We start from the raw sequence: 16,377 nt of genomic DNA on the forward strand, positions 1-16,377 counted from the left end.
TATATAGCTGTATGTCCATCACTATATGTTTCCCCTTAAGGGATCTCGATGTAACCTGTTACCTGTCCAGTTATTAGCCTAGTGATATTGTACTTTAAAAAAATAAACATAAAAACACTGAAATTGCGCTAGCCCACAGAAGTCCCCTATCGGAGAAGGACGGTTGGGAGGTATGGCACTGTGTTCTGTTATGAAAACAACAAGATATACAATTTCATTTGTTTAATAGCTCCGTTCATATTAGTAGAACTATAGGTTAGGAGCAAACCATAGTCCACTTTACAAACACACATACATAAATTCATAAAGAAATCCATTTAAATGTCTGTTTAGGCTTCTTGTTTTTCCTCTGTTGAACTGGTATTCCCGGAGGTTTAGACCTCAGTGTCATTTCTGGTGTTTTGGAATTCATGTCCACTTCCAGCCGTTGTCTGTTGCCAATTAGTCCTTGAGGCACATTGATGTCTTTTAAGGCCTGATAGAATTCAGTCAGTCCCTTGGGTTGAAAACGTTTATACAGATACTGGGAGTCCTTGAGTAAGTCTGCAATATGACTCCCTTGAATGACTTGACCCTGGTAGATGAGTACACCTTTCCGATTCCAAGACAGTCTTTGGTCGGGATCATTTTGTATGTGTCTCAATAAAGCAGCACCTCTCTGTCTGTAAGGTTTAGGGAGCACGCTCAGAATCAAGTCTGCATCCATGGGTTCTGATTCATCATCAATGGTGGTAGGATGATTCAAATGACTGTCATTGACATCTGATGACGTATCCATTTTCCCACCACTCAGTGGACTCGCATGATTTTTCAAGAGTCGTTTGTATTTATCCATTGGAACGAGTACCTGTTTTTGGATATGCTCCATTACAAAGTCTTCAATAAAGGCCCAACAACCTTCAACACTAAACTAATGACAGCTACACTTTTTGACAGTAATTGTTTTTTCTGTGCTTTAGATCCTGTTTTATTACCAAGGAAACGTAACACTTTTCTGTGTTTTCTCAGTGCGTTCAAATTATGTTTTGACAGAGGAACATCTGAATGTAACAGATTATAAATAATCTCTGTCAATGTTTTTAACTGTTCATCAGTGACACTTTGCAACAGCAACTTCTTTTGATCAGGGGATGTACTCTCATGCAAAAAGCGCAAGAAATATCCGTTCTGTCTGACTGTCTTTGACATAATGGTGTTTCTTTCAATGTTCACCACAATTTATACACAACAGTCTTGATCACTGGTGACTCGCTGAATGAACATAGGAAACAAAGTCTGCGGTATTTATAATCTTGGTACATACACAACGGGATCTTCCCTGGAAAAATTCTGGTTCTGAGTCTCAGTTTATCTTCTGCACGTGGAGACATATCCAACACCAGATAGCCATAAGGCTGCTTCATAGCATCTGTGTATGCTTCCACGAGAACCCCTGCACGTCCAGGAAATAACTGTTTTCCAAGGGTCATCATCTGTGAGATATCGCGCACATTCTTGAACAACACCAAGTACCACGTGTTCAGGGCTATAGTTCGTGCTGACTTGCCTTGACCATACAAGTTCTGAGTAATAAATATAACACTGAGGCATCTATGATGGCAACCTTGTGTAAATAACAGTTCCATGTCTTTAGAACTTAACACTTGATGTAAAAGATCGTCCAGGATAATGAGTCCATGTTGACCATCAGAGGAAAACTGTTCAATGTCTGATTCTGTGGGTAATCCCTGTTGAAACACGAGGTTTGGCACTGTTCTTTCCATGTCATCAAACAGGGATTGGTAGACACCATAACAGTACAAGATTTTCTTGGGTGGGTCCTTCACATACATACCCTTGATGTTCTTTAAAATGTATACACCCAATGAGTCTTTCCTGCCCCTGTTGGTCCAGATACGCAAATACTGGAGCAGGGTTCGAAGGGTGTTAAACTTTGTGTTTCCCACCAAGGTTTAGTCGGATCAACCACACTTTCTGGACTCCATGTAATAGCTGACTTGGGTGTAGTGGTTTGAACTTCAGTCATGTGCTCTTTCTTCTTCTTTAGCCAGTGCCTCTTCCCTGGAGTATCTAATTTGTGAACTTTGGATAGATGTAAGGGAAGTCTTAGTAAATGTCGAGCAGAACAACCAGGTACGGGACAGTCTTTCCTTAACCTACCCATCTTACTGAATGCATTTCATGTATGAAACTAATCCTATTTATAGTATGGCTCCCTATGGCTCCCTATGGCTGCCTGTGGCTGCCTATGTGGCTGCCTGTGGCTCCCTACGTGGCTGCCTATGTGGCTGCCTGTGGCTCCCTATGGCTCCCAAATGGCTCCCTATGTGGCTGGCTGCCTGTGGCTCCCTATGGCTCCCAAATGGCTCCCTGCCTGTGGCTGCCAAATGGCTCCCTGTGGCTGCCAAGTGGCTCCCTATGGCTCCCTAAGTGGCTGCCTGTGGCTGCCAAATGGCTCCCCCCAATGGCTCCCCTGCGGGCCTGCCTATGGCTCCCAAATGGCTGCCTGTGGCTCCCTACGTGGCTGCCTGTGGCTCCCTATGGCTCCCAAATGGCTGCCTGTGGCTGCCAAATGGCTCCCCTGTGGCTATGGCCCCTGTGGCTGCCTGTGGCTGCCTGTGGCTGCCTGGCCTGTGGGTCTCTATGTGGCTGCCTGTGTGACTAGATATACATGGCCTTTATGCGGCCATGACTAAACAGGAATGAGCTACTCAGCTGACCTCAAAACCCATAAGGTACAGTATCTAAATTAGGCTGAATGACCCGTTTTGTGTATACCATTCTATACGTTTTGGTTTCTTTTCTGTTGTATATCTTTGCCGAATATTTGTCTCTGGTAATTTTCGAAGAGTTGGTAATGTCCACAGATTGATTTCTGTTGTGAGAAAGCACCATGGCTTTGACAGAATCAAAGTTGATTAATTGTGAGTTGGTATAATTGAGTGTAAACCCTCTGACTTTGCAACATTCTTTTGCCAGATTGTGTTTTGTAGGCATAATTTTTGGGTCCCCCTGAACAAAACATCACAATGGGGTCTCCTTCCAATTCATCGGTGAGTTCCCCCAAATAATCCCCCAAGGGTGGATTGACATCACCAGGCCTAGAGACAAAGAGGACAGAGTCAGTGTCATAATACAAGACACGTTCTTGTAGCATGTCCAACACACTGTACAGTTTTAGTCTTGCATAACAGGTGGTAAAAGTGGCAATGAAGATGTTAGTAGTCTCACTCTGAGGGATAAATTCAGTGTCATGGGTCCACTGAAATTGGGCTACATTGTCATTGAGAATATGAAAATCGTGTAGGGTCTTTTTGGGATCTGTCAAAATTGATAAAATTCCTCCAGTTTAGATGCAAATACAAATTTTGTCTGTCTCATATTGGGTCTTTGAGCATATTTACCCCAGAATGAATTCAACATTAGTTTTGACAAGGCTCTCAAACCAGGATTTTTCTCAATGTTGTCGTAGTCTAACTGAATGCCTTCATTCTCCAAATATTTGTGAATGTATTGTTGTTTATCTGCTTCTGACTGACACCATGCAGGCCAACCTGAAGATTCTTGCTTGATTTTCAGGAAGGTGTTGATATAACTGGCAAACAAACCACCCGATTGGGTCGTTTTGTCATACTGGGTGGTTTCTGCCCAGTGATAAACTTCATACACCTTTTGAAGTTCATAGCCTTTCTCCAGAGCTTTGATTAACTCTGGAATGCACCACGTCCCGATGAAACCACGTTCTACATCCGTGTGCTGACATGGTGTTTGTTGCTCTGAATTAGCACAAGTTTGACACAATGCAAATTTGAGTTTCCCATTCGATCTAAAGGGCAAGACGGGATGATACAGTCCACGTGGGGTAAGATCTTGACTTTGGCAATGCCAAAGTACTGATCTAGAGATTTGAAATCTCTGGTAATGATTTGAGGGTGCCCAACGGGATACTGACCATACTTGTTGACCCATGGATACAAGGATGTAAAATCCATGTACAAAATGTTTTCCTTCTCTTCAGTTTCATAAAACAACTTGGAAGCATTAGTCCGACCACCGAAAAATGAATCTCTGGGATCTAATCGTTCCTGAAGATCTATGGTGGACATAAATGCTTTCAATTCAGGTTTGGTTTTAAGTTGTTGCCTGAACTCATGTTCCCAGAGGGTCACTAACTCGTAACCCTTCTGTTTGATGGTTGCATTTCTCTTCATGGTTAAGGCATACAACTCACTGACAGACTGCTTGGTGTGAGGCAGAACTGTTTTGTCCCGATCATGAGGATAGCATGTAGGACAACCATGATAGAGACACCCGTCAAACTGGTAGATAATGTTGCTGTCACGACAGTACCCATCCACCTTATACTTGGTCCCTGGGATCTGATATTCACCTTCATTCAACGCGTGTTGAATGTGTTTGTGTTGTGAGTGAATCAGCCATTCCAGCCATTGTATGGAGATCAGACTGTATTGATCTTTGGTGTATCCATCTCCAGGGACCTTGGCAATGGGACTGGGAAGGGTCTCTTTTTCATGAACCACACCCCCTGCTTCTTGTACTGCTTGAAGGGTTAGCCAGGACCCGGGTTTGACTTCCACCCAGTGTTGATTTTCATGCTCTTTGATGGGAAGCCATGGAGTGACTGTCCCTTGCCAAAGAAGTTTGACATGGGTGTATGCTGTCAAGAACTTGTGTTTGAATACCCCATGACACACACTGGCAATGGTAATGTAATCTGTCGGATCGATGCCAGGTTCTTTCTTTTGAGTGATTTGCAGAGTTTTAGGGTCCTTGACAAGATATGTCTTTGTTGTAACAGACAATAATAATTGTCGGAAAGTCATGAGAGCTTCCCTCAAGATTTGGACGTCTGACCGACAATACTCCTCCATTTCTTGAGCAAAGTCAAAGATGTTGTCCTTTTGTTTGGCATACCAAGTTAGGAAGTGACTTCTGTCTTGTGTAGACATGTTGTTGATCCCATAGAATGAAGCATCAGGATAAGGCCCAACATACTGTTGGTTGACAGAGGTGTTGAAGTAATGGGGGAAATAGCCTTTCTTCAACTCTTCCAAGTGAAACATCTTGGGGAGATTGGCCAGTTTAGTGTTGAAGAAAGACAAACTGTCCAACAGTCGAATGTTCAAACCCCGGGGAATATGCATATACATGAGTTTAGACCCATTGTACACCATGTTGTCAGGGAGGATACTATTCCCTATCAGATAATCCAACAGGAAATAGCCATCATAACCCTTGAAATTGTGGGCAAACACCGAAAAGTTTCTGTGAGCTTTTGTGAAAAGCCATTTACAGAATAATGTAGCTGTGTTCTTGCCTTTGAACTTGACCTCTCGATGACCACAAGTGTCTGGACATGGAGGCATCTTGAAACAATTGAATTTCTTATGCCATTTGTTGCATACATCGCAACGATCACCACAAGAAAAACATGTGGCTTTAGGTGAGAATGGGTGATCTCTACAAATGTCACAGACAGACTGAGCTATGACAAAGTTAGGTTTATGTTCCTGACGCCCACACCAAGATTGGTGACAGTTGTCACACATGGTATGATGCGTACAATCCTCTTCTTCAGGTCCACATGCGGAACAAGGGGAAGGTAGATAACCTTCTGCACAAGTAGACACTTCATCTTGGGAACATTCAAAGTCAAACATGATGAATTTCTTGACTTGGGGTTTGTCATCTACAGGTAATGGCTCGTGATAACAATTATGATTTAAGGGCACCCTCTTACCACAAGGCTGGCACATGTAAGTGTCACAATCATGTTGACCATCTTTGTTTTGCCAAATATTCAGCACTTTAAAACACTGAGGGCAACGCCAGTAGGTCTGACACTCTGAGGGGAGGTCCCCTTTCTTGGACTTTTTAGGCTCCTTATGAGCGATAAAACACGCTTCCGATCGGCACTGCATGTGACAATCAGGGCAGATTTTTGCAGTGTCCTTGGTCTGACACGATTTCCTCTTACAGACCCTACAGTAATTATCACATGTATGTTCATGTTTGTTTTGGAAGGGGGTGAGACAATGGTGACAAAAATAACTTTGGCTGAAAAAGCCAGATATGTTGGGGATGGCATGAAAATGGTTATCCACTAAATAAAGAAACAACTGCTTTCTGTCATCTTTCATCCCCTTGGTGATGAATTTATTTCCCAGTGATGCATTGATCACTAATATTTGACATCCCAAGACAGCTTCCAATTTGGGAATATCTGTCACACCCGCCATTCTGTCCTTGGACACACCTGCTTTGTCACAGAGGATATTGGCAAAGAGGGTTTGTTGATTACTTTTGGAATCTTTCATGTTTTTGTACAGTGTGGGTGGACATTTCTTATGTTCTAAAGCGAGATGTGTCATATGAGTATTCTTTTGACTGGGGGGAGATGTTAACAGAAACCGGCACTCACACTGATCTAAAGGATGAGAATTGATAAGATCCTGCCATTCAGCCTTAGATACTTGATGAGCTTTAGCAAAACACACAGAGAGAGCTCTTGCCATACATAGGTGATCTGCATTGTTGATTTTTACAATACTATGTTTGAGTTTAACACTTTCTTGAACATTTGTGATTTTATGAGATTTCATTCCTCCTTTAGGCATATCAATCATACCTATATCGATATCAAAGGAATCATCCAAAGCCAAATGATGGTGACTTTTTAATACATTTTCCACATGTGTCAGAATGACATCTGCATTCAAATTTTCCAATGGTCTCAGTGGGACCACAATTGGATTTTCTAACTTATCATGGTGTAATACAACACGTCCTAAATCAGAATCTTGTAACTGCCCCCTAGCTTGACTTAGCACATCATCAAACATGTTATGCAGCCGACCGTGAAGGTCAGCTAAATTTTGACCTCTCCATTCATCATTAAATCTCACTTTATACACTTTTTCAACTGCTGTATGTTTAGCAAATGTACGCTGTTTCCTTAGACTAAACTCATAGGGACGATGGTCATCTTCACCTAGTCCGACTTGATCAAACATGACATCATCAAAGTCAAAATCTAAATAGTCCTCATAATTGATGTGTAAATCCTCTGTGAAAAGACTGTCCAGTCGAGGTTGTTTACTAGATGGGCCAGGAATGGGGGAATTTGAACGTTTTCTACTAGGGGGGTCAGTCACTATATCTGTGACATCTGTATCAGGCATACTGGGACAATCCGCTTCCAAATTTAAATTTTGACACAATTCTTCAAATTGCAAAGTGAACAAACGCTGTTGAACGATGGGTAGGTGTTTTACATTATAGTAATTTGCAAACTGGAGCAACTCATCTACAGTTTTGATATGGGGGAGGCACTGGTTTAAGATTTCTTGTTCCATTCTGTGAAAACAAACGGAAACAGTTCTGTTATGAGAGACTATTTAACAAACACAAAAAAAATGTCAGTAATGTTTCAAGCTACGTAATTAACTCCACACTATTAATATGTTTCAATGGTATGACTACTGTGCATGCATGAATCTATACCCAAATTCCTATGTATAGGCCTGAGGTCTTAAAACATTGGATAAATTGTGTGTTTTATTATAAGAATCAAAAAGTTATCCCTAAAAGCTAATATACAAAGGCAGTTTTTTCTTTTTTCCAAAACACTTTAGTTGCCATATGAATTGATCAACTAAACTTTTCAAATTTCTGTCTCTCAACGGATTTTCAAAATAGCCGCGCATCGACATAAAAACACTTAACACACACCATGCTATGTTTCGAATTACACTCGTGTCGGTAACGTGTAGATACATCTGTGTTAATAAGCTGTATAATTGAGACTTCAGTTCACTGACACTGAGGCAGAAAATGATGTCAAACGGGGTTTAACCACACTCAAAGACCGATGTGGCCGGAAATGTAAGGGCAACATTCTATTAGAATGTACAGGCGTCCTTGGAACGGTAAAAATAAATTGATATCATGTCAGCGACCTGATGCAATATTATCAAAGAACTTGTATTTCCGTTATGGAACTTTAACAGCCCAAACCAATTAGTGTGTTGCCAAGGGAAATGAGGTGCCGCCTGCATCTATGCCATAATACCCTAAAAACCTAATTCCACTGACATTGAAACACTATTGGGTATATGTAGTGTTAAAATTAAGGTTAATATATTCATGTGGCATTACTATAAAAATCCAATGTTTCATGTACCTTTCAACATTATTGCATAAAACATGGCATCCTTCCAGAATAAGGATGCCATTGTTTGGGGCGAAGATAATTTGTAAGTATTTTTTTTATATTTCTTGTTACTCTAAAACTATCAGTGTTATTCTTTACATGTGACAGAAAAAGATAATGGGTTTTTTTAGCATGGTATATCTCCATCTGGCAATTAAACACAACATGCAATAAGCAAAATTGTAAGAAAGCAAGCTTTATAGATTTTGTATTTTAAAAACGATTCTGCGATTCCTTTTGGAATATTTTTATTTCACTATACTATTTTAAAATTATTGTCATTAAAAATGTTTGTGAATAATGTGTGTGTGTGTGCATGCGTGTTATTCCTTATGTATTGCCTGTTAGAAACATCTTCATATTTTTTAATGTAGGTGTAATCCTTTTTTTTAACAGGGACATGGAGTTGTTCCATCAGATTGATAAAGCTGTGGATGTAAGTATCTCTAAATATACTATGAAATTGAAAAATCACTACTGACTATAAATATTATGTTGTTTCAGACCTATCTCACTAAAAGTAGGCTACAGTAGGTACCTATTTTATTATACGTGTGAGGAAGGCATGAGTAATGCGGGGTTTTTTGTGTTTTTTTGTTTCTATAGTTGTATCTAGCTGAACAACATCAGCAGCAACAACAACAGCAACAACAACAGCAACATCAGCAGCAACAACAGCAGCAGCAGGAACAAGACCTGCTGTGAGTGTGACTTAGCTGATGTATTACATAATACTTTTGTTTCAAAGAAATATAATTAACATTGAGTGTTAAGTGAGATTGCTTTTGTTATACACAATATTGATTCTAAGGTTTTAATATGTGTTATCTCATGATATATTTTGCATATTGTTTCAGGGATGTTCACATTACGACACGACCTCTAAAGGTCGTGTCAATGAATGAGAGGTGTGCCCAAATCCGGGCACACCTCCAAGCAATCAAGGAGTTGCTACCCCATTGAGTAAGTACTTATTTTTGTCCCTCTTTCTTTTGACAGCAATAAAATCTCTTTAGGTTACTGACTGACGGAATGACGAATTGAGTAACTAAAATCGGTTAAATGGAAGTAACTAAAGTCATACATGGTTACAATCATTCAACTAGACAGTTTGATGTGATAGAAAACTTACTGACTCAAAGATAAACGATTTTTTTCATAGTATAATCACCACCTACATGTGTATAATAAAAATGTTCTTCTTTTTTCTTTTCAGAACGAGGACAAAGGCAATACAATGTACATGTATATTTTTTATGTCAATAAAAATATTTTGTAAAATAAAATAGATAAAAAATATGGTAGAAAAAAAATACTGTGTATGTTTTTGTGATACCTAAAAGTTTAATAAGGCATCCAATTACATACATAGAATTAATCTACCAACTGATCAACCCAAGAACAAGATAATGTCGCAAGATTTCTCCAAGAGGAACATGGTGGATTTAAGTAGGTTGCTTTTGTTTTAATTATAGTTCTATTTGTAAACCTAACAGTGCGCAATTATATTCAAAACATAAACTGATTCACTAATATAATAAAAAAAAACGGTAATTTAACGGTTACGCGCGTTTGAGCCCTGACAAATTTTGTGTACACGCGACAGCGTTAACGGATGCGCGCGAATGAACTCCTCTTGTTTAAACGAAGCACTTGACACGTGTCTCTGTTTATAACTTCCACGACAGGAAATTGGAGCAATTAATGCTGTGTGTGGTGATTCAATGGGCGTTCGCTCTTTCAGGAATGTGAGCGATTACTGTGGTGATTCAGCCTTAATGGGTGCCCGCTCTCAGCAATCACACGCGACAGCAAAAAGGTTACTCGGTGTGTAAAACGTAAACATCGTTATTTGCACAACACATAATATATAAACATACAAACCTCTCGTTTGTTGAACTTGTTGAAGACACTCAAGAGCTCAAATGGTTTTGTTGGTCGAAGTCAACTCAAAGTGCAGTCGGCAAGTGATGCATGATGTTGAATTAAGGGTTTTTATACTTAAAATTGAAACCGGACGAAACTAGTTTGTGGTCAGTGGTCCAGTCAGCCCAATAGTTGTTCTACACTGATTGGCCTAAATTAATGGCGTGATGTCATGGTGTGATGCTATGATGTGTTTCCCACGGGCGCGCGGTCATTGACCCTCGGTCAGGGTGAGTCACACCGGAGTGAGTTGGCTGTATGCTGATTGGTCCAAATTAATGGCATGATGTCATGGTGTGATGCTATGATGTGTTTCCAACGGTCATTGACTTTGGTTTTGTATCCCCTGTGAAATGAGGTCAGCCAGGTGTTCGATGATGACGTCATTTTTCGTCTATATTCCCCCTGTCTACAAAGAATGGTCAAATTCATGCAGCAGAAAAAACAAATGCAAATTTAAAGTTACTTAGTTCACTGTGCAATGCACGTGAAACCAACATGAAACTACATTTTCTGGTTTTAGGTTGGTTTCCACTTCAGAAACCATCAATTGTAATTCTAGGAATGGAAACCAACAAGAAACCTATAACCTTAGTTTCTTGTTGGTCTCCATTTACAGAAATGCAAAAATCAAAGAATCCAAAATGGAATCTAGTTGGTAACTCAGTTACTCAGTTTCAGTGAATGGAAACCAACTGGATTCCCCATTTACCTAGTATACGGATGGTTTCCAGATTTCAGGAAACCAAGTCATTTTTGTAGTGCCAGATTGTCTTTCAAAACATATATGAAAAAATATCGGATTTTAATAAGGGTTTATTTTCTATGTTGCGTTAAAGTAATTGGACAAAGTGACTCTTTTACCCTATTTTCCATAACCAAAGTGCCTGTCATTTTACGTATAGATATACTTTGATCCATTGAAGGCATACCTGAAGTTTTGATCAATAAATAGTATGGAATTTCCGGAGTTTTCTTTGTGGTTGCAATGACTGCAATGGCGCCTCTTTCAGACATTTGTAACACATCCCGTTGTCGGGATCCACCTGTCTCGCCTTGATAATCCCTGTCATCATTCATTAACTGAAATATGGAAAAAACATTTCAATTTCAACTTTTAAATGTTTTCAGACATGTTTTATATCAAGTAATGTTTGAAAATTGGAATTGCACGACAACACAAGTCACGATACTACCACGTGCTGCCATGTTTAGCCGTCTGCAGCCGCACAACTGAAACCGGCTCATTCGGCTGACACCCGTGCAGTCCGTGCTCTTCCGCCGGTGTGCAAATCAAGTGCAGCCCAAGTTTTATAACCCGGCTAAGACCAGCTTGTTGTCCGCCGTAAGTCGGAGCGACGATAGTGCAAGGAATTCACGTGGTTGAAACTGACACGACACACGGGGAGACGTCACAGGACATCAGAAGCTTTGCTATTAACACGCACGAAATCTGCACGTTATACAACCAGCCAGAAAATGAAACAAAGATTACTGACGCTTGTACAATACAACCAGAAATTATTGAGAATTTAAAGATTGTAATTTAAAAAAATATCACTCATTACTCACGTATTAAATGTGAATATTAGCAGAACATAACTCCAGATTCAAAGACGGGTGAACAGTTAGTATTTTGTCAAGTCACCATGGGCAGCAATGCAGGCTTCAATGCGGCGGGGAATACTACTGATCAAAGAAGTTAGAAAAGTCGTGGTCCATGCTGTTCAATATCGGACCACTCCTTCTTCTATTTTCAGCAATATTTGTCAGATTTGTTCTTATTCACACTTTCCTCAGTAAGTCCCCAAACATTTTTTATTGGATTTAGGTTAGGCCATAGCTTGGCCAATCTAATAATGCCATATTTGTGGGTCCGAAACCAGGCCTGTGAATGCTTTGAACGATGGTTTGGGTCGTTGTCCTGCTGGAAAAATCCAAAAATGTCCATGGAACACGTGAGCAGATGGAAGTAAATGTCCCTCGAGAATATTTGTGTACCGCTCACTGTTCATATTCCATTCAAATACAGAGGGCGCTGTCCCTAAAACAGATATGCCACCCCACACGTTAAATTTCGGACTGTACTTTGGGCGCTGATACAAAGGTTTTCAGTTTGTTTGGTCCAGAATGTCAGTGTATTAGGAAACAGCCACACAGAACTTTCATCTGAGAAAATCACATTGTCCCAGTTAAAATTCCTATGCTGTAAGCACCAGTTCAACCATCACTTTCTTTGTTCAGGTTTTATGATCGGTAATGGAATTCCTCGACTTTTCTGCCAACTCCATTGCAAGCAGCTAAGTGCTAATTGTCTCCTTACAGACAGCCACAGTTCCTCTATCAATCATATCCAGCCTTACGTTTTCTAAACTCTGATCGAACAGTAGACTGGAGGTAGGAATCTATTAGACCAGTGTTAGGAACAGTAGACTGGAGGTAGGAATCTATTAGGACCAGTGTTAGGAACAGTAGACTGAGGTAGGGAATTCATTAGACCAGTGTTAGGAACAGTACACTGGAGGTAGGAATCCATTAGATCAGTAAGTTAGGAACAGTAGGCTGTAGGTAGGAATCTATTAGGACCAGTGTTAGGAACAGTAGACTGGAGGTAGGAATCTATTAGACCAGCAAGTTAGGAACAGTAGACTGGAGGTAGGAATCTATTAGACCAGTAAGTTAGGAACAGTACACTGGAGGTAGGAATCTATTAGATCAGTGTTAGGAACAGTAGGCTGTAGGTAGGAATCTATTAGACCAGTGTTAGGAACAGTAGACTGGAGGTAGGAATCTATTAGACCAGTGTTAGGAACAGTAGACTGAGGTAGGGAATCTATTAGACCAGCAAGTTAGGAACAGTACACTGGAGGTAGGGAATCTATTAGATCAGTGTTAGGAAACAGTAGGCTGGTGGTAGGAATCTATTAGACCAGTGTTAGGAACAGTAGACTCTGGAGGTAGGGAATCTATTAGGACCAGTGTTAGGAACAGCAGGACTGGAGGTAGGAAGCCATTGGACCAGTGTGTTAGGGAACAGTAGACTGGAGGTGCAGGAATCTATTAGATCAGTGTTAGGAACAGTAGACTGGAGGTGGGAATCTATTATGGACAAGTGTTAGGAAACAGTAGACTGTAGGTAGGAATCTATTAGACCAGTGTTAGGAACAGCAGACTGGAGGTAGGAATCTATTAGACGAGGCAGCTAGGAACAGTACACTGGAGGTAGGAATCTATTAGGACCAGTGTTAGGAACAGTAGACTGTAGGTAGGAATCTATTAGGACCAAGGTGTTAGGAACAGTACACTGGAGGTAGGAATCTATTAGACCAGTGTTAGGAACAGTAGACTGGAGGTAGGAATCTATTAGACCAGCAAGTTAGGAACAGTAGACTGGAGGTAGGAATCCATTAGACCAGTGTTAGGAACAGTAGACTGGAGGTAGGAATCTATTAGACCAGTGTTAGGGGAACAGTAGACTGTAGGTAGGGAATCTATTAGACCAGTGTGTTAGGAACAGTACACTGGAGGCAGGAATCCATTAGACCAGTGTTAGGAACAGTAGACTGTAGGTAGGAATCTATTAGACCAGTAAGTTAGGAACAGCACACTGGAGGTAGGAATTCTAGTAGACCAGTGTTAGGAACAGTACACTGGAGGCAGGAATCTATTAGACCAGTGTTAGGAACAGTAGACTGGAGGTAGGAATCTATTAGACCAGTGTTAGGAACAGTAGACTGGAGGTAGGAATCTGTAGTAGACCAGTGTTAGGAACAGTAGGACTGTAGGTAGGAATCTATTAGGACCCAAGTGTTAGGAACAGTAGACTGGAGGTAGGAATCTATTAGACCAGTGTTAGGAACAGTAGACTGGAGGTAGGGAATCTATTAGACCAGTGTTAGGAACAGTAGACTGGAGGTAGGATGTAGTGTTATTTTAAGAGGGTGGCTTTATGTGAAGTTAAGAGAGTTGGGTTAGGAGAAAGTAGGTTAGTGTATTAGTAAAATATTTTAAGTGATTGTGTTTGTATATTTTTCTCAGGAATTTGTTTGACTTGGTTTATTGTTTATGTTTTTCTGTTGTGCTATAATTTGTTAATTAATTATGTCTTTATTTGAGAAATGTGTTGGTTTTGTTGCTCCTCTGCATCCATGAATTGGGAACAGGACGGCTTTTTGTTCTGAGTAACACAAAACACAACGCAAAGCATCATGGTCGTATGTCGTAAAGACGTTCCTGTTGCACAACAAATTGTCGTCTGCCAAGCTGCCTCTATTATAGACTGGCTGGCTGTACCTCGCATACATCATCACCTCACAGCCGTCTGGAAGTCCCAAGGTGTCAAATACGCACGTGCAAATCATGCTTGTCTATTTCAGGGATGTCAAATGTCAGAGAGTGATAATAAATAGTTACAATCTTGGCTTCTGGTCGCTGTCAGTTTGTGCCTGTTAAATATAGTTGATATGGAAATATTGTAATTATTATACACGTTTATCCGGGTCTGTGCTTACAGCTGGAATACATGATTTTAATACACATCGATTTACACAAATCGTCAGTACACGGTAATAAGTTATGTATTATCTTAAGCTGCAGTAACTTGAACCTATTTTCTACTGGCAAAAAGGATAAGATGAGCACCGACCTGACAACTGATCTGTATTAGCAAGCCTGAGCGCCGCCCACTGGCGCTTTGCCATTGTTGGCGAACGGGTCCCATGTTGTCCGCGATCAAGTGTAGTGCGATGGGTGCAGCTATGAGCGGAATCAATTTCATCGTCATGCAATGCGTGCACTAGCCTTACATCTGCTCTACCTTTCACAAACCACATGGTTTTTCATTGCCCTGCACCTCCTACTTCTCGTAAACACGTTCTCTGCGCCTGTCCAACTTGTCCTTGTTTGCCAGTAATGACAACTTCTTGACTGGTATCAACATGGATTATTAATCGACATTATAATATTGTATAATCAGAATTTTGGCTGTATACCAGTAACTGTCGCCTAAACCATGTTTGTAACATATTGCCAAACTAACATCATGTAAATTATAATCAACAGAAACAAACTAACCCTTTTATAAAACTGTAGGAAAACTGGGGTAAATTGTAGTGTAAGCAGGGGCAGGGGGCTTCATAACGGACATTCAAACAATAAGTACCACATAGTCTTGTAGCACATTGTTTCATTTGCTCTACTACGGGACAACTTCTTGACCGGGGTTACTGTTCATCATAGCGTGTAATGGTTAGAGCGTCCGCCCGGATAGCGGAAGGTTCTCGTCACGATATGGCTGAAATGTTGCCGATGTGACGGTAAATATTAACTCACTCCTTCGTGTAGGATACAAAAGCCAAGCATGCCAAAGTCTCCATCCAGCTGAAATAAATCCTATTGCCGTCATCATTTATCAAAATATGGGTGTTGCTGAACGTTTTACCATGAACCTAACACTCACTAAATTTTAAAAAATCAAAAACTAATGACTTACAATATAAACAAGAATATACTCAATTAAAAAGTAAATATAATACATATATAAATGCTTATTTACAGATGGGTCCAAAACAATATCTTCCAGATTACCCAATGACAGTTCAAGTTTCACAGCAGAAGCAAACGCAATACTAACAGCTCTTAAATATATTAATAGACACCCTAAATATAAACAATATATACTATTTTCTCACTATCTTTCTTGCCTTCAGGCGATTAAAAATAGTTCATATACACATCCACTCTTAATATGAATTATTGAATTATATAATGATCTTGCAACTGGCCAATACGACATCGTCCTCTGTTGGTTACCCACCCACGTGGACTGCCTCCGTGGTGTAGTGGTTAGAGTGTCCGCCCCCGAGAGCGGAAGGTCGCGGTTTCGATCCCCGACCGTGTCATACCAAAAGACGTAAAAATGTGGTACTTGTTGGTCCCTGCCTGGCGCTCGGCATTAATGGGTACAACAAGGACTGGTCGGCTCGGAGTCAGTATAATGTGTCTGAGTGGGGTATTCATGCTTCACTGCGGCATGGTATCTCAGTGGGCTAGCACTATAAAACCAGCTTAAGCTGGGCTTGTACGAGCAGGCGCACATACACATACACACGCATGCACGTCGTCATATGAGCGAAATATTCACAAGCATGACGTTACACCTAATTTGACCTCACCTCACCTCATCATAGCGCTAGATACATTGGGTAGGCCACGTGGTT

General features: G+C 40.6%; 1 protein-coding gene across 1 annotated transcript; it reads right to left on the minus strand.

The window, feature by feature from the left end:
* Positions 1-3,743: 3,743 nt before the first annotated feature.
* On the minus strand, positions 3,744-5,387 carry LOC124261780. The gene has a single exon (XM_046696133.1). The coding sequence runs from the start codon at positions 5,385-5,387 to the stop codon at positions 3,744-3,746; it is 1,644 nt and encodes a 547-aa protein (XP_046552089.1).
* Between the last annotated feature and the right edge of the window lie 10,990 nt (positions 5,388-16,377).

This window comes from Haliotis rubra, unplaced genomic scaffold (genome assembly GCF_003918875.1).
Source record: "Haliotis rubra isolate DU_JTF1 unplaced genomic scaffold, ASM391887v1 Scf809, whole genome shotgun sequence".
Lineage (NCBI taxonomy): Eukaryota > Metazoa > Mollusca > Gastropoda > Lepetellida > Haliotidae > Haliotis > Haliotis rubra.